Source organism: Falco biarmicus, chromosome 8 (genome assembly GCF_023638135.1).
Source record: "Falco biarmicus isolate bFalBia1 chromosome 8, bFalBia1.pri, whole genome shotgun sequence".
Classification (NCBI taxonomy): Eukaryota; Metazoa; Chordata; class Aves; order Falconiformes; family Falconidae; genus Falco; species Falco biarmicus.
The window spans coordinates 53,359,785-53,379,264 of record NC_079295.1 but is presented as its reverse complement, the minus strand read 5'-3'; the positions used below and the strand labels follow the sequence as shown (position 1 = coordinate 53,379,264).

The following is a 19,480-nucleotide window of genomic DNA, read 5'->3' as shown; positions in this document are numbered from 1 at the left end:
CCATGATATTATGCTGAGGGTGTTTGCAGGCCAAATGTAAAGGCTGTAAAGTTGTATGCTTCAGATGGAACTCCTTAGTTTGCACGTGCAGATGCAGTCACAACGATTAATTTGTTTTTCTTTGTATCTATATACAGCTCTAGAAAGGGATTTTTAATAATTACAAACGAGTAGTTTGAACGTTGGCTTTCATTGTGCCTTTTGGTAGTCTAGGAAACTGGCCAGTTATAATATTCTGGATTGTTTATAGAGCTGTAGCTGCATCAAAAATGACCAGAACTGAAACTTTTATGTTAAAAAATTGAAAGTTGGCAGCATCAGTTATATTCAAGCATTATGTACAGGGGAGACCAGTGCTTTGTTGTGAGCTGTTAAAAACTTGGATGCTTCAAGAGCTTATAACTGAGGAAATGAGGTGCTTCTGGATAGCTGTAACCACATAGAACCATGACTGACTGCAGCCACTGGCGCTTCATCAGGGCTGCCTGAACAAACCATTCAGAACCAGCACGGTCATCTGTGTTCAACCTCAAAGCTGACAGTAACTACATCACAATTGGAATTTTTAAAATTTGTGTTCAAAGCCTAAATATTCAACAAACTGCAAAGATTCCTACAGCATTTACCTTAAATTAGTAGATGAATTTACCTTAAATTAGTAGATTAGTAAATTAGTAGAGCCGGACTCTGTTGTTGGGTATAATTCAGTGGGGATCTGCCCTCCGCTTAACACTTAACGCGTTATCTTTCCTTTTTGTTGTAGGCAAACTGAAGGATCTCGGGAATTTGGTTCTCCGCCCCTTTGGCCTGTCAACAGAAAATTTCCAGATAAAACAGGATTCATCAACTGGTTCATACTCCATCAATTTTGTTCAAAATCCAAACAACAATAGATAACATGGATTCAATCTAGTTCTGCTGGCTTTTAGGCTTCGTGACCGTGTGCTTGCACATACCAATAAAAGGATCCAGCAAACATTCTTCACACGCCCCAAGTGAAGATAAGACTCAAGCATATTCATTTCTCTGCTTGTGAAATTACTTACAACGTGGATGTAAAGCAGGTCATTTGACTTCCCTTAGTGGTTAACTGTGTCCACTGTGTGACTTTTTGAATATTTTTCTTTTTCTTCCCTTGCAGTGTTTGGCTTATCCAACAGTCAGGTTCATTATTTTGGCCCACTCAATGCTGGTAACAAAATTCTAGAAAGCAATTCAGTTGAATCAAAATGCTCACGCACTTGTAGCCAAGAACAAAGCCTAATGGTGTCTTGGGGAATTAATGAATCTAGCAGAAGCACTTCTCCACACTCAGCAGGTGGATATGACTGACAGCATGCATGGAAGCAAGCCAGCCTCTTCTGTGGAATAATTTCTCTTTGTAATAAAGGCTTAGTATTTCTGTTGGTTTGGTTTGTGAAGTTCTTGCCTTATTTGAATCCTTCCCGTGGTGGTGGTGTTAAAAGTGTGTATAGCCACCCACAGATAACGTACTTGCAGGACATCAATTTGAAGCATTTGATATTTTTTTTTTTTAAATCTTGCTTATAGCAATATTGGTAAGTTAACCTCAGGCCACCCTTACACCACAGTTTTACTTTTTATTCATCTTTCTGAAGGCAGCAAGGAAATTTTGTGCCTATATATATATACACGCTTTGTAATGGTACCATAACATTAATTAAATTTGCCTGTCTGAGATTCATTCATATTACAGATACCCATAACTGCAAACAAATAAGTGATGTTAAAGCTGACTGTAATGATCTTCATAGTATAGTAGGCTGTGAAATGTGTGTATTTCTATACACACACATAAATAGGTGAAGTTGAAGTAGTTCATTCAGATTTTGGAGAAGGGGGTATCTTTTGTAATTACTACTTAGTGTTTCTTAGATTGATGCTGAAATGTTTACATTGGAGGCAGATTTTTCAGTTGTCTCCATGCAGATTTCAATACGTGATTTACTTAAATAGTTAGTGGTGGCTGTCTGTTGGCTATTCGTTGTCATCTTGAATTTATTTCAGGAAGTTTCTTTGTGTGCTTAAGGACTGAAATTAAGTAGCTCCAGTCTTTACACTAATATGCCTGAAAGGAATAGTCTCTCAAGCTGAGGTGTTCTTGGTGCTTTATTTTCATTTTTGTCTCTGTAGCTCTGGGGGCGGGGGGGGAGTGTGTGTGTGTGATTTCTCTTTAACTGTGTCCTGCTGCATTTTCAGTTTTGGTTACCTGTTTGTTTGTGAACAAGTCTGCAGTGAGTGTGTATTAAGTCTATGGGAATTAAAATGTCGTTGTCAAAAGAAGAGAGAAGCCCTAATTCACAGTGAGGCCTGTGCAGCCTTTAGCATCTTCTGCATAATTAAAATCTCACTTAAGTAAATAACAGCAAACAGCCTCCAGGATCTCCAAGTGCTGAACCTGTAACTGTGCCGTGCTTTACTGGAGTAAAGTTTCTAATGTGCAAAGCTGAATTTTCTTTACTAGTCAAGTTTGGGCAGAGGGGTAGGTGGGCCGATGGGGGGGTTTAAAGAAAGATGTCGCTCCTCGGAGCGGCCACAGCGCTGCCGGGGACGGGTTTGCCAGCCAGAGGCTGCAGGATCCAGGCAGAGGGCTGAGCTCTCCCAGGGCAGGTGGTACCAGGGCGTGTGCTGGGAGAAAAGTGTGCTCACCCCCAAGGGGCTGTGCAGGTCCAGATGCGTTAATTAGCTGTAAACCCACTCTGCTTTCAGAAGAGAGTTCTTTAGATTTGGGGAAGGCTTCTGGGGTTGGGCGGACTGTTAGGAGAGATTATTAACCTCCCGAAAACTGGGATTCTACAGAGCAGAGCTTCAGAGGGCTGAAGGCTGTAAGTGGGGCTCGAGCCCAGCAGCGCGCAGGTACGCCTGGCTCCCGCGCCCCTGCAGCCCCAGGGCAGGACGGCAGAGGTGGCAGCCCAGACAGCCCAGGCTGGGAGCAGCGGGTGGCCCTGGGAGCGGTGCAGTGCACCTGGAGCCAGGCGGTCCTCTGACCCTCGAGTTCCAGGAGCCAACTTCCCGCAGGGTCGGAAGGGTGGGGAAGGGAGTGCGTCGGGGCTTTCTTCTCATTTACCAACATTAGCGCCAGTCCCGTGTCGCTGGATGTGAAGCAGATCGGTCTGTGCCCTGGGTTTCACCCAACTGCAACATATATATATATATATTATATGTCCACACCCTTGGGACATATGTAAATGGAACCACTTTGAAGCTACTATGGATACTTTAAATTTTCTATATATCTTTATTATTACCAATTAATTGCTATCTTTATGCATTCACTGTATGTATATCTGGTATTTACCAAGTGTAGGGCTGTTGCGCAAAGTTAAAAGCAGGGGCTTTTAGCAACCTGCTGTTTGTCATACAAATGAGTTCAGTGACAGATTTTCTTTTGTTCTGTTCCTGCTCCACATCTTTCAAGGGCTGGGCTGGAGAGCTGCACACATGCCTCCTTGGGTGGAGGCCGGTTAGCTTATTCTGGAAAATAAAAGCACGACAAAACTTCTGAAATTACTACCGGCTGTGCAAACACAACAGCAAGTGCAACTTCCCTGCTGGATGCCTGATGTGTACCTGTAGCTTTTAAACGAAGGGAAGAACAAATGAAGCTGAAGGATTGCAGCTCATTTGCTTTCCACACTTGGGTTTGTAATTTCGTTGCCTTGTGTGAAAGGCAGGTTAGTGTCACAGGAAATTGGGCACACGGTCACTGAGGACTCAAATCTATAGGTCGTACCTACTCGAAGTGCCACTCTTTCAGATAACACATTGCAGAGGTTTCTGGTTTATCTGCCATTACAGCAAGTTCTCCTCTAGGTAAAATTCCAGTTAATTGCCTGAAAGAAGTCCTTTTGCATTGTCCAAATCCTGAACGATTGCATGTATTTTGCTTTTTATTTTTAAAAGATGTTTTTAATGTCTAAACTAGTTATTACAGCTGCCACCAGAAGGGTAATTGGTATTTCCTTCTGGTGTCATTGGCCACAGTTCCACCACGGTGCCAGGGTGTAGTCACACAAGTTGGGCTTCAACCTCTAGTAGGAACAAAATGTTTTATGAAACATAATCTTTTAAATGTAAGTGCTCTTAAACTACTACGTTCCTTACTAATTTGTTCCAACAATTACTCACCTTTATTGTAACTAGCATGTCCCTCTTTTCCACTTTGAGGTGTCTGTCCTCAGCTCCCAGCTTTTGTTCCTTCTTACTCTGCCTGCCGAATAAAAACCCTGTTAGTACCTGGGCTGTTCTCCCTGAACGTGTTTGCACAGTAACCAAGGGGCCTGTTGGCCTTCAGAAGCTGACAGACAGGGCCGCTTTCAGTCTCTCCCTACAAAGAACTTTCCAGGACTTCCATAATGTTTGTGTCGCAGACCTTCCATTTTTTGACATTTAGGAAGGGATACGAGAACTGACAGATTTATTTCCCTTCTGCTCTCTACAGAAGGCGTCCCATTCTTACTTCATTGTTTATACCCTCCAAGATTGTCTTAACCCTTCTGGCAGCAGATGAGCACAGTTTTACACCTCCCCGGGGCTGTTTCTGGGACATGGGCTCCCCTGTCCTGTGGCTGCAGGTGACGTTTTCTGCCTTGTGCTAACGCAGCTAAATGCACCATGAGGTCCCGCTTGCTGAGCAGTGTCTGCTTCCCCGTGTTGTCCCACCCTGCTGGTGCTTACCAGCGTTTTCAGGAGTGATTTTAGATTTGCTTTTCAGTCTCTTGACGAAAGTGTCAACTACTGTGCGGGCTAGCGGGGATTTGAGCGGAATCCCTCAGGAAACATGGCTGTTTGAAGGACAGTGGCAAACAGATCTGTCAGGCGGACAAGCTTCATCCACAGGTGTATCATTTGTTTTATCTTGTAGATAGTTATCTGTAAATACTATGCATACTGCAGGGTGCCATGCCAGGTAATGCGTCTTTATAATTAGACTTACTAAGCCTGGTTTAATGACAAGGTCTATTTTTAATGGATTTTAATTGCATGTTTGCCTTTAATTCTTTATTAATGGATTTCTGATCCTGTTTTCAGATTCCTAGCCCAGGTGTCAGATTAACCAGCCTGTGTTTACCTGGGGTTTCCTCTCTGTTGCTCCACTGTCCTGTCACTGTATCCAGTGTACATTAAAGGCGAATGGGTGACCCCGCTGGCTGTTTTAGGTGAAATATCTGGGCTTATTTTCAGTCCTGCCTGGTTGCTAATAATGGCAATTTCATCATACCACTTGCTTTAACTTGAGAAATACCAAACACCACTACTTTTATGGTCTGCAACAGGCCCCCACCATGTTTTGGGCACTGCTTTTCTTCCTAATAGATTAAAATTTCTCTTGTATCATCCTCATCTTTGTTAGCCGTGTTTTTTATAAGCTTTCCTTATCGAGATTATATTCTCTTACATCAAGTTTATCACAACTATTTATTCTTCCCATATGCATTAGATTTATTTTTTTAATTGCTACCTTCGTATCACTGTTGAACCTCCTGGTTATATAGCCAAGGACTACCTCATGTTGCAGTTTTAGAATAATTTTGTATTTCCTTTGTCTAGCATCTTAGAAATATACATTCTTCTTTTTCATTTGCTTATTTCTAGTCAAGTGTATCCTATTTTTCCTTCTAGTTTTATGTTTCTAAAGCAGGGATAGAAATGGAAAAAATATGTATGTTTTTATGTGGGTAACGTGCACAGTCCAGACTCTCTGTCTATAACCACCGACTTCCAGGACACTGACTTTTGTCCCTAGACACTGTAAAATGGCTCAAAGTAACATATCCAAGATACCGCATTAGAAGGCCCTTCTAGAAGTAATTTTCAGAAACTCCGATTGCCCAGTATGTCTCCAGCAGTTTATCTTTTCATTACAAGGGTGCCTGAAAAATAGCCCATCTGTTTTCTGGGGGCCATTAGTTCTGTTTCCTGAGCTTTGTTATCACGCTCATCCATACGCACTCGGTAGCCATTTGAGTGTACAGTATTTAAAGCTGCTGCTTCTTCCTCTCCTTACTCCGCCCCTCCTGAATAGGTAATACCCACTAATTACCAGTCCAGTCAGTTGAGTCATTCTGCTACATTACCATATCCTAAAGCTTATATCATTTTTTTCCTCATTTGTGAAACACTGCAAACCGCCTTATTTTAGAGGACTATTACAAGTAAGAATGAAGAACTAGAAACGCGTACGTGCTCTCTGATAATTCGGTATGAGATATTTACAACACTGAATTTCAGATTGTATCACTGTTGTTACCTCTACCTCTTCCTCTTCATGCGTGATAGGAGTGGGATACCCAAGGGAGATGTCTTCACCCTCCACTTCTCTGCCGCCACTCAAGCCAGCTCCACCTCCCGGATCAAACCTGGACACAGAGGAGGTTCAGAGTGGGTGTTCGGGTTAGCGTAAACCCCACGTTACTAAAACATCCAGCAGGTGAGCTGCCCCAGCAGGGCTGGACTCAGCCGCTCAAAACAACCTTCCCCACGATGGAGATCTCCATGCCAGAAATCCAAGATGTGGCGTGAAGTACAGCCCTTTCCAACGTCTGTCTGCATTTGTTCAGGGGATTGGAAGAAACGCTAAGGTCTTATAAATAACTTCACAGGGTTCCTGTAGTGTCCCGTACTCGGTAATTCAATCTGTTCTCCTTCCTGTGGTTATCCCTGGCAGCAGATGCTGGCTGGGTCTCTGTAACCTTCCCAGGCTCAGAGCTGCAGCTTGCATTTCGGCGCTTGCACCGCCGTGCTCGGCGGTGGCTGACCCACAGGGCTTCCAAAATCAGTCTTTTGGAAACCTCTAAGCTGTATACCCAGCTTCCTGAGAAGGCAAACACTCAGCCCCAGAAAAAGCCTTGTCTTACCGTCTCCTCAGCAAAGCACAGCTACGGAGAAGGGCTCCACAAACCTTGTCAAGAGCCTGTTTATTTGGTGTCCCTTCGCCGCAGCAGGAGGGGCAATGCCCTCGGTTCTCTTCCTCCGAACGCACACGCTGTGGCGCCCTGTCACGCAGCCCTCTGAGCAAACCCGGCGCAGCATCGCAACCAGGTCAGCAGAGGAACCACCCCGGGTTGGTTCTGTCACCCTGCAGTGGCTGCCCTTTGGCTTTTTGCTCTTTCTGCCCTTGGCAGCGTGCAAGGCCCCGTCCCCTCTTTCTACCCACCACCTTACTCCTTCCCGCCTGCTCTCGCCTCCTGGCACGGCGGCCCTGTCCCCCTCCCCTGCGTGCATGGCACAGCCGCGCTGCTACCCGCTTCTGCGTGCTCTCACCTCCCCTCAGGCCCCCGGCATTAAACCACAAACTGGGGTGGGCTCCCTCGGCTGCAGCTGCCACCCCACACGGGCCGTGCCAGCCCCACACGGGCCCAACTGCGCCGCCGCCACCGCACATCCCGGGCTGCGCAGCCCCGCTCGCTTCTCGCTTCTCCTGCCCCTTCTCCCAGGTCTCCAGCAGGACCAGCCCTCCGCTAGCAAGTTCATCCAGCTCCATCGAGCAAGGAACTCGCTCAGCCCACTTGTGACCGGCAGCGGCGGCGGTGGGCTGCACTGCGCCCAGTACAGCTGCCTGCCCTGAACTGGCCTTACTGGAGCACCCAGCTGAGGCAGGTGCCATAAAACAGAGGCCAGCCCGGCCCGTGGCAGATCAGGAGTAACCAGCAAAGTCCATCAGTTTCCCCCAGGAAAAGAACAACACCAGGTCCGCCAGATGAGCTCAGCTTGCAGGGCGCTTTCAAGGGGCATAAAACATGGGTACCCTGATCCACACGGCTCTGCCGAACCCCCCGGCGCGCAGAGCTGCTGGGAAAGGTGGCTTGGGCAAAAGGAGGTTTTTGCAGCTAATTCTGGATTCTGACTGTGAGAGTCCCAAGGCCTGACCTTCAGAGGAGCTGAACACCCGTAGTTCCCTCAACCTCACCAAAGACTTGGGGGATTTAGCATCTCTTAATGAAAAAACAGCTCTCCGTTGATTCATATCATAAGATCTGTCTCCCAGAACACCAGCCCCACACGAGGCAGCAGGAGGCAACGCTCTGGAGTTCAGAAAAGGGGCTGTGGGACTGGACCCACGCCGTGCCCGTGACGTACTGTACACAGCACTGCCGATCCCTCCCAGCAGCCAGTACGCAGGGATGTGAAATCTCTCTCAGCTCGTCGTGTTGGGATATTTAGGATTTGATCAAGCACCCAGCTTTGAAGCTGATTTCTTCCGTCCTTGATTAGCACATTGCAGCACAAAACTTCCTTGACATCCACCTACCTCTGATTAGCACAGACAGAGCTGGAGAGAAAGGAGAAGCTGCTGGTCACCAGTTCCCAGGCTTTAATTAGCTGTGTTATTCCCAAGAGATTATTGCAACAGCCAGGCTCTGTTGCTGGCTGCTGCAGCCAAGAACCAATTATATCAAAGTGCCGCCTCCTTTTAACAGCAGGTAAGGATGTGTTGGGCACGTTTAATGTGCAGCCTTAATAAGTTGCTCATTCACAAGCTTTCCCTGTTTAGAAGAATCCCAGCGTCTTCTTGTTCAGCAACTTAATTTTTTAAACCTGTGCAGCCTCCTGCTCAAAAGGATGTAATTGCTGGGGAGTGTCTTTTATCGGCAGAGGCTCTGGGCAGTCCGCTTGGCTGCCAGGGCACAGTAAATTGTCAGGCTCTCGGCTGCTGTGGCATTCCGCCGGAGTCATTGCAGCCTACCCTGACAAAGCAAAGTCCTTTATAGATTAAAGGTCCCAAACCAACGGAAAGCTAAAATAAACCACATTTTTCTGATTCTGCATGTTTGGTGGTAATCCCCCCAGTTGCAAACCACACCATCTGCAGCTACGACTCCAGCCTGGAATCCCCGGACCTGCCTATTTCTCGTCTGCCAGTTCTCGTGAAGAGCATTTAACAAAGCCAGTATTCCCTGAGCGGCCGCAGCAGAAACAGGTTTGCCTTTCCTAGCCCGACAGAGACCGATGCTCTGGTCCTGGCTCCCAGTGCAGCCTGCACCACATCTGCCAGCTCCCTGCAGTGACTGGGTGGGCGCTGGTCTCCGGGTGCACAAGTGTGGGTCCCCCGCAGCTGCTGACCAAGACCCTGACCCTCCACCAGCCACAGTAAATGAGACTTGAAGCTCCCAGGCACTGGTCGTGCCCCTTCATCTGGGATAAACACACGTTGTCGGGTGGGTTTTTCCGTTCCATTTCTAACTTTGGCACGTGAGATGCAGCCGGTCCAGAGCGCAGCGGTGCGGGAGGTGCTGAGCACCCTCCCTGCAGACTGACACATCGGTGAACTGGGATGTCAGGAGGAGGGATGGTATTATCTAGTCTAAGCAGTAGCTCTGGAATAGCTTCCTAAATGTATTCCTGCATCGGTGCTGGCGAGTGCCAAGTGATAAAACAGGTCCCTGGGGAGGCAGCGGGGGGTGGGCTCTGCTTGCCTAATTGCATTTGAGCACAGCTTCTCACAAGCGCATCTATCTTCCTTTATCTCAGTGAAGACAGACACATTTCCATTTGCTCATTTGCCTGTAGCACTCCATCATAGGGCACTTTTCCACCTGAGGAAGGAAGAATTCAGTATTTGGAAACTTTGGAAAAGAAGGAGGCTGGAAGCTGATTTACTGCCTACGGCTACAGCCCTGACCTGCCCTTGAAGCTGCAGCTCGCTCTGTGCCGCATTGTACTTTTGTGTCCCTGCTCCAAGCTCAAATACAGCTGAGGCCACGGTACTTGCAGCCAGCAGCGAGTTTACTGAGCCAAGATGGGACCGATGGCTTCCGATACGATTTTGCAGTGTTAATGAAAAGGTGTACAAAGTACGGCCACCCCAGCCCCTGGTCTCACAGCTCATTCGCCATGTTGTCTTTTTAAAAGGCAAACAGAGCAAACTGAGTGAATCACGAAGGGATTATCCATATCCACCTGAACAGTATTAGTATTTCTGGAATCTTATATTTAGCATGGACCAGCCTTCATCCTTGTGCACTCTGCAGCCCTCAGCCCCTTCCTCTGACGGCTCAGAGTGCTTCAGTGTTTGGACGAGCCCTCCAGCAGGCACAGCCTGAGTTTAGTATTTAAGGACCGAGACAACCACATTTGGAAATTCCAGTCCCTAAGATCTTGAGATGTGGAGCTCTTAGCTGAAAATCTGGATTTTGAAATTACAGCTACCCCTCCTGGGCTTTACATATTTACCCCACATTCAGACCAACCCAAAACCACCTGCAGGAACGTCCAGCCAGCCCACCATGGAGTGCCCATGGCTTGTGCTCCAAACCCAACACAGGAGTGAAAACAAAGACCACAAAAACACTCAAGGGAAAAGCAGGAGCAGATCATAAAAGCAGGCTACAGAATGCGAATAAAAACCAGCTGTATGACCCAGCAAACGACGTCATCCTTTCCCTACTGCCACCCAGCACAGGCTGGAGCTCACGGCGCTCTGCTTTCTGAAAGCCCTGCCTCCACTCGCCCTCCCTGCACAAAGAGGGAGAATGACAAATCCACCTACCATGACTTGAGCAAGGACAAGTGAGCAAGAGAAACAAAACAAAACAAAACAAAAACATGACAGTGATCAGCAGTTGATCCCACGGCCAGTACGCACACGGGCTTGTTTCTGCCCCGGCGGCTGCTCGGAGGCCTGCGGACGCTGCCGCTGCTGCTGCACTGCGCTGCTGCCAGCCTCGATGCCCACCTTCGCATTCGGCCATTTGAGTGCTGCTTTCCCTCTGACTGCACAGAGGGATGAGCTGCTTTGCAAAGCGGCTGGGGTTCTCTGCTGCACCACAGGTGCTCCTCACAACACACCACCACGCCTCACACCACAGAATCCTTCCAGCCTGGTGGCATTCCCAACTTTCCGGGAAGCGCAAAAGCATGAGAAGGACCTCGCCATGCAAATCTCAGCAGCCCCTTCCGCTCCTCGCAGCCTGGGGAGATGCTGTCGGTCAGGGAGAGTAGCCCAGGGAACACAAAGGTAACGTGAGCATCCCTTGTGTGACTTCCTTAACCCCAGGTAAGGCTTCAGGCAGGTGACTGCTTCCATCCTCGCCCTGTGCTCCTCACCACATAATGCTTAACAATAATGAGCATGTGACAGTGTCTGAATGTACTACAACATCTCTCTGTTGCTGATCTACCCAGTTTCCTTAAGAAACCTGCCCACTGGTCTCATCCTAAAAGAAATCTCGTTTCTTTGTCCCAATCCCTCACACTTTAGCTGGCAAGCCATGACAAAACCCTCCTGCACCAGGAGCGGCACAGAGCAGCTGCTCAGTGCACTTTTGCCCTCATTAAGTATCACCCTTTTGATGCTTCAGGGCAGCAGCAAACACCATTACTGAGCGGCATTGTGTAGGACTGGCTTCATCACTGAAGGTTGGGTTACTTTTATACTTTTGTCACCGAACTACTGGAGTGAAGATTAATCAATGGAGTAATTGCAGAACTCTGAAATCTGTCTGGCTAACCTCTCTTGTGGGCTTCGCAGTCACGCAGCAAATCCAGCAGACTCCCACAGTGAGACGCTACCAACACAATGTCACAAAGGAAAAGCCATTAGCGAGCAATTACATTTCAGCAGGATTTCCCCTCTCCACCACAGCCTAATGAGGATAACCAATTCAAGGGGAACTGCTGCAAGGATGAATGAATAATGAGAGAAAGAGGATGGGAGTTCCTGTAATCCGGACAGAATAAGAAACAACTCCATGAAGGCAAAGAAAAACACGTATGTTGGAGCTCTGCTCCAAGCAACAGACAGATGTGGACGTTCACTCACAGTTACAGGAGGCACCAGCTGGTTTCAGAAGCATCACAGAGGCCCAGGGCCAAGACCGCAGTCGCTACAAACACTGTACGTGCACATGATCACATCACTCCAGAAGTTAATTCAGTTTTGGGGAAAGACTTCTGACTATCGACAACAGGTCCCTGCAACAAAACACCTTACTTACAAAAGGGTTAGTACCTCTGTACCACCCAATAGTTCCTGACACGCTGTGCACCATAAAAAAAATTAATGCTACCTTGAAATAAGAACTTCCTAGAAGTCGAGTTCACCTGAGCAGATTATTTTTTGTTTAACCTAGGAACTCAACGAAAATGAGGATATCTTTTCTTTACAGTAATAAAAATGCAAGCGGGGGAAAAAAAAATCTAGATAAATGCTACCTTCTATTTAATGGCAGAGTGCAATTCTACAGATTCTGAGGTTTGAAGAAGTATTTGCCAACGTGGCCCTCGGGCCACAGTGGCAGAGATGGAGAGCTCTGGCGCAGGAGCCAGCGGGTACAGCACAACGTGCTCGCGCTCCTGCAGGCACCATGGCCAGGTAACGCAGCTCAGCGCAGGGCATTTCTTCCCTAAATGAGAAATACCCAATTCCACTTACCTGCAACGGACAGCCTTGGCTGAACCCGTTAGCATAGGAGCAAAAAGCAGCCAAAGAAAAGATCAGCAGGCAGCACGCAGGTAGCCCACGGCAAAGCACTTGTCCTGTGTCCCAGCTTGGTGCCTCGCTGCGACAGCAAGGACCTCGTCTGCTCACATGAGCTGTGCTGTGCCCAGCAGAGCTGGGGGAGCCCTGAGCTCACCCCCAGCTCTGCAGCTCGCTCGGCCCTCACCGACTGCGCTGGAATCGCGTCTGCAAGGGGCACAAACCTCCCATGACACCCACCTTCCTCCTCTACCAGGACCTAGTGCTTCTCAGTTGCAGCCACAGAACAGAGCCATCAAGGCTTCTTTGATTCTGTCTCTACAATGTACGCATAATCTTTTCTTGCTATTTACACAAAAAAAAGTTTTTTCCTATTGCTTGTGAGAAGCATCCAGCTGGTTGAGCATCACTTGGTATCTTTTGGCTGCTGTGGTGAAAGGTAAGGTTGGATAGAGGCTTGTCCACATGATAGACTTCCAGTAGTTGACTAGTAACCTCAGTTTAATCTTCCTTTAATTCAGAGGGGTGGGCAGGGGGGATTAACTTTTGGGCTTTTGGGTCAAGGACTAATAAAACAAGAAAAGTTAAGACATCAAAGCATTATTCAACATTATTTCCCTTTAAAAGAGCACTGAAAAAAAAATCAAGGCTTTATTTGAATAAATGTTACACAACATTCTTTATCATTTACTTCTCAGCAAACCTTAAAGGGTGAATCATATTTTCCTCATTCAAGTCTACAAAATGAAAGAGGCATAGTGACCATTCAATATACAGACAAGAAGGTAGCACGGAGCAAAGCTTAAATATTAAGCAACTAAAGCAAAAAAGTGAAAAGCAATACATTACTGTAATTCTCTATCACTAGAATATCCCTGACAATTTCATTTCAAAATGAAAATCTGGTTTCAAACAAAATGGCTGCAATACTTTCTGTGAAAACAAACGCAAATACAGTTAGCTACCTTGTCTATTTTTATGCTATTTGCTTATATACCCATATTCTCCAATGCAGAGACCTGCATCTCTCTTTAAGTGTATTATTTTATATTTCAGCTGCTGTGCACAAGTGCTCACAATGGTGAGGAAATAAGAGCACTGGTTAAGATGTCACACAGGCAGGCACTACTGGCTTCTACTTACAACATCAATCAGTTTTCAATCCATGTGCAATAACCCTGCTATTACAGTCCTGGGCCTTTTTCCTGAGCAGAAACTGGTTTGTGCCATGTTGTTTGGTGGTTTCTATTTTGTTTGGGGGTTTTGTTTTTTTGTTTTTTGTTTTTTTTGTAGGTAAAAATGTAATTTATTAGGCCAAGACCCTCATTTATTGTCAATAGAACTGGGGTTTGGTCTCCAGAGGTGAAAGGCTAGCACATACACGCCATCAAATCGCCTCCCCTTTCCTCAGCTCGGATGTCTAATTTTTCTAAGTTGTAGTCACGTCTCAGGCCACGAACAGGACCAGACTGCTGATCCTCTTCGACTGGTGAAAAGGAAAAGCACTGTAGAACAAACATTAATCTCAAATCTAAAAAAAAAAAAAAAAAAAGAAAAAAAAAGAAAAAAAGCTTTAGCTTATTATGAAAATGGTACAATTTGAACCTACTGTCCAGCATTATACAGCTAGTTTTTAAGAAGTAGGCAGTAAGTATTTAACTTCTGGCTTTTTAAATAGAGAATTTACTTCTGAAAAATAGAAACTGAACCAGCACGAAGCGTGAACTGCCTCAGTATGTATCACGATACCCCTATCCTGGATGGGGATGCCTGTCCCAGCCTCTCACTTCACCCCTCTCCGATTGTTTAGCAAGCATAAACCTGTTGCCAATATGAAAGCCAAACGATAGAGCTGTCCTGACTTCAAATTCTACGTGATTAATTCAGGCTCCATACACGAAGGCTGTGAAACTGTCTTTGTGCTGATACAGATGCCTCTCAGAAAGGTATCTCTTTTTTTAAATTATCTAGACAAAGACACTGTAATTTCTCCAATTGAATCAGGATATTAGTAAGGAGGAAAGCGTTTACTACAAGTCTTTTCACTTCTATAGAACGAAAAAAATTGACTTTTATGTGCACAGTTTCATTTCTTCAAAACAAATATTTATTTTCCCAGGTTATATAATAAATGCCCTGCTAAAAAGTCTGTAAGAAATGATACTGCTGAGAAAATGTGCACACAATGTCAAATAATTAGTGACAAATAAATTAATATTTAATAAGTCAATATTTCAGCAGCGTGTCCAGCATTCACAAGCTCCACTGAAATAAGTCTTACCAAACGGCTTTGGGGGAGGGGAATAAAATGGATAAAACCCACTGGGTTTGTTTCTTTTAATTTACAGCTATTCAGAGAAGTCAATGCAACTCAGATGAACAACCATCAGAAACACTAATAAAACCTTTGTTCTACTAGTTACCTATCTGAAAAATATTTATGTCAAAAGGAAAAATTAACCCATGATTTGAAATAGAAATGCCATTCCATTTCATCACTCTCCATTCATGACTGCCATCTTGATATAGTATTATAAGCAAAATGCTGCTCTCTGCGTTGTAGCCCTTCTTAACGTTATTCCACAATCCTCAATTCCCTAAGTGTTACAATAGCATAAATAAAATGCAACCATATTCACACAGAAGGAGCTTTCCCATAATACAGAGATACATGGAATTTGTGGTCACTGTCCTTTCCATCACCTCTATGGGAAATATTGGTCTCATATAGCAGGACTGTTCATATTTTACAATACAATTGATTTTGGACATGCTTTTGATCACAGATCACAGCTCTGCTAACACCTGCACTAAATACTAACTAAGCCTCATAGAATGGAAAATTGCAATGCTAAAGTTAAGAATTAAAATAAAAGTTCAAAAGTTACAGTCAACTTCCCAGGCAATTGGCTCCATCACTGGCACCTATCAAAACATACAAACGTGACTGTCACATTACAAAAAACCCAGTTATTTGCAGTGATTCTTCATACTAATAATTCAAGTGGTTCCTTGCATGTAAGTGTCTTATAGTCTTTAATAATTTCATGCGTCATTTATTGCAAAAAAGTTTTATAAAATATTTCCTAACATCTTTTTAAATTTTAAAGAAAATGTACATTAGGTACAGGTGCCCTAACAGGGTGAGAGGGGGAGCTTTAACATATTTACCCCCTTTCCCCTTCAAAAAATGTTTACTACTTGGTGAAGATTTCAGAGGAAAAATAGGACAATTCAGTCTCAGATTTCTTTCAGTCCTGATGAGCTGGTGCTCTTCGTGGCAGTGTAGTGAGGTTCCATAAAAACAGCAGTTGACTAGTGTCTCTGAGCTGAAAAGGGGAGAGAAAGGGAAAATGGTTAAATGTCTTCCAGTATATATTGCAAAAATAGGTAAGCAAAATCTGAGGTGGTCAGAAAAGTTACCGGTTCACCTGCTTCGTGCATTGTGTGCAGAAGACAAAAAAAAAAAAAAAAAAATTTACATTATCACAAGACATACACAAGTGAACAAACTCCTCAGTTGACTGGAATTTTAAGAGGAGCTACCATACCAATCTATGTTATATCTCACCCCATTTCAGCATCCAGAGAGATTTTCCTTTTTTAAAGATGTTTAAAGATAGCTAACGAAAGAGGGAGATTAATATACAATGTCTGTACAACGATGTGTATGGTTCACAACGCAAAGCTAAACCTGACCTTGTAACACCTTTCCAAATGCAAGACCAACATGTGCATGGCAGCACTGAAGTATAAACCTGCTAATCGTGTTTCTTTTCCGTTATTGCTTATATTTTCCCATTTGCTCCACAGAACTGGGAAGAAATGATGATAAAGCAGATAGAAGCAGTCCAAGTAATAACTGCTGCATGAGACCACCACTTACGGCATGAGTAACCACTTAGGGTAGTGCAGAGCCCGCACCGTCTGCACTGACCTGCCTCTTGTGTTGCATGGAGGAAACATTGCTCTAGAATAATCTAAGTTGGAGGCCTCTGGAGATCATCTGCTCCAACAACGCTCAGAAGAACAAAAAAAGGTTCCAACAGGCCAGTCTTGTTGATTCCTTTTACCGTTCTGTTGAGTTTTTGACTGCTAGGATTACCTGAGAGGTACACATACATGTTCCAGTACTGACAACAGCATTGTGAAAAACACAACGGAATTTTAAGACTCATACCATGGACAGGAACATCCTAAAGTTCTTTCTAAACAGACAACTCTTCTGAAGAATATTAAAAAAAATAATAAAACAATTGAGAAGTAAGAGAGAGGCGTCTGTGAAACGGTCCTGCCACAAGAGGAGGCAGGGAAGACAAAGGGGGTAACTACGGAGTTTCTCAATTGCTCTGCTGCTCACTGTCCCACAAAAGTACAACATAAAACACAGAGAAATAATTCATTTCATATCCTATACAATGCAGTAGAATTAAAATAGGAATGAAATTTTCGGAAAGTGGAAACAGAAGCAATGAGTGCTAATTACGAAATTTAACAGATCCAGGCACAGATGCACTGAGCTGCTTTACGCTGACAGCAGGCTAGTTATATCCAACAGGTCCTCATTCGGGCATAATACTGAAAACTGATACCTAATTAAACCTGTTTTAGCTATGGTCCACTCCAAGATGCACGAAATAAGCCTGCAGAGCCTCTACAAAGAGAAGGATGTGGACAAAGTTCCACTGTACTCAGTAGTACTTACTGTTGGTGCCGGTAACTGAACACCACAGTATTCCAGGCTGCAAAACAACCAACACTGGGTATTAAAGCATACCACCAATAAGAAATTCTCCAAAATAAAATTAATATTAAATTAGCATCATGCATCCATTAAGTCTTGTAAAGAGAAGCTTTTCTATTATGCCAGAGAACCAGACCCAGAAATGTCAACAAGTCGGCTAACAGTTCAGCCCGGGTGTTCCAGCACCCACACTTCCAAACTCAAGCCTCAGTGAGACTACTGCTAGCCAGCAGGCTGCTGCGATCTGCAAAGGAATAAATGAGACAAGAATTTGGTTGTTATCTGAGCGTGCACGCAGCTACTACTTGGTCTAAGGAGATGGCCAGTTCACTTCAACCTTTAACTGGTGCTCCCTCCTCTGATGGCAGGCAGTTTTACTTTTCACTCCCCATCTACCAACTTGGCAATCGATGCAGTTGTAGCGATTTTCAGAATCAACACTTGGCAAAGTCTGTTAGTAACATACCTGACACCCGTGTTCCTGCCCAAGCCGGTTCCTACAGCTCTTTTACCCTCTGATTCTTGCTGTTGAGAGACTCCAGGACACCCTTAGTGAGCACCAGGATCTTCGCTTCTCCCACTGACATTTACACATCATCAGCAGTGACTCCAGAAACATTATTAGTTTCGTCCTCTATTATAGTCCAGTCTTCTGTTTTACCAGCAGAAAATCTCAAGTTTATAAAAACTAAAACCAACGGATATTGAATATCTAATCCCAGACCTAATATAGCACTAGGTCAAACTTCTTAATGTTAATAAAGTAAAAATTGTGACTTCTTCATGCAAATAAAGCTCCCTTGACAACAACTGTATGTTCTCCTCACTGCCCTATTTCCTCTCCATGTCAAAAAAAAATTATACAAGAGGTGTGCATACACCCATGGCAGATTTAAGTAGTAAATACATGTTTGGGATAGAATTCCCAATAATAATCAGTATGTGCTTGGCTTTAAACATGTACTTCAAGTTTCCTTACTGACTTTGGCACACACTAAAAGTTAAGCATGCTTGTTAAGTGTCACTCCCTCAGATCACAGCTTTGCAAAGGGAAAAAAAAAAAAAAAAAAGGAAAAAAGAACAAAGGAAACAAACTTTATTTTCCTGGAAAAGTGGCTCCCTAACTCTGGTCCATATGTCATCTGTGAGTTTCTCATTGAGATCTTCCTGCTCACGTTTTCAGTTTTTTGTTGTTTTAGGTACTAAACTTCTTTTCAAAGATTAAAATGTTACTAAATTCCTTCCTGATTTTACTTTTACGCATCAGCAAAGGCAGAAAGCTGTGCCTACAGTCACAGCAGCAGATGAACTGCCCACATAGTACATCCTACTAAGATATGATCCACATAGCAAAAATGTTTGGGGATTGCTGGTTTAAGGAGACAAAAATCTTTATTTTTTTAATATTTTTTTTTACCTTTACATTATACCTGTCAAGTTATTTAATCCGATCATGACATGCAAACTTCAAGAAGGAAGCCTAAAGAGAAACTTAGTGTCGATCTTTCCAATAAAATACATATAGATCCTGACATCAGGTTAGGTCAGGGAAAAAAGCTGTATCTGAAGTGTTCAAATAGAAGAGGGAAATAAAATAACAGGTAGCTCATTACTATTGTCCTTAACCTGCTTTGCATATGATTAATTGATAGCATAGCACATCCTTCACTTAAGGCAGGGTTTCAACAGAATTCATGTAAAATATTGCCTTTTGTTGAGACTTATGCTAGAAAAAAAGCCAGTTAACAGGAGTAAAGAATTGACAGTGGTTTAAAAAAGAAAACAATTAACCTCCTTGCCTGCCTGAATTCTTACTGGGTGTACTACTCTTGCTTTCCAGAAAACAGTACACCATGAAAAGATGCTAAAAACTCACAGAAAATTCAAGTATCAACTTTTTTGAGCTTAAACGGGACTTTACCAGCAGAGTTTAAGGGAAATTACACATCATGTAGCAAACAGCACAACAGGGTATCTACCTGTACAAAGACCTACGCAAACACTGTACTGCTCACTGAAGAACTTGGTGCTCAAAGCCAGAGTGATATTATGAAATTTTGCTGGACCAAGTAACTACCAAGAACAAGTGGAAACTGAAGCGATGGATTAAAGTTAATGGTGTCCATGACCTTTCTGTATTTTAGAGTTAAAAAAAAAAAAAAAAAGCAAGCTTAGGGCACTATCTATTCCATATAGCTAGCATTTTACATCCGTTGTGCTATGCAGCCTGTAATAAACCAGATTTTTTCGTATACTGAGAAATGCAAAGTGTGACGAGGCAGACAACATGCCATTGC

At 44.3% G+C, this 19,480-nt stretch overlaps 2 protein-coding genes across 8 annotated transcripts in view; one reads left to right on the top strand and one right to left on the bottom strand.

Annotated features, from left to right (window-relative positions):
• The window catches only part of TTC1 (tetratricopeptide repeat domain 1), a 33,953-nt gene extending 32,547 nt beyond the window's left edge, over positions 1 to 1,406 (top strand). The window contains exon 8 of the mRNA XM_056348822.1: positions 764 to 1,406. Coding sequence (XP_056204797.1) covers positions 764 to 897 — 134 coding nt within the window. The 3' untranslated portion in view covers positions 898 to 1,406. The remainder of the gene's footprint in view (positions 1 to 763) is intronic.
• The window catches only part of PWWP2A (PWWP domain containing 2A), a 43,839-nt gene continuing 25,475 nt past the window's right edge, over positions 1,117 to 19,480 (bottom strand). For 2 of the 7 annotated variants that reach the window (XR_008823479.1, XR_008823482.1), the window contains exons 3-5: positions 6,272 to 6,380; positions 4,150 to 4,231; positions 1,117 to 3,495 (exon numbers count right to left, since the gene is read on the bottom strand). Coding sequence is in view for 2 of the 7 variants with exons in the window: in XM_056348815.1 (XP_056204790.1) it covers positions 13,810 to 13,970 (161 nt within the window). In the remaining 5 variants the exon portion in view is untranslated. The other 5 variants (XR_008823480.1, XR_008823483.1, XM_056348814.1 and 2 more) reach the window with 3 other exon arrangements.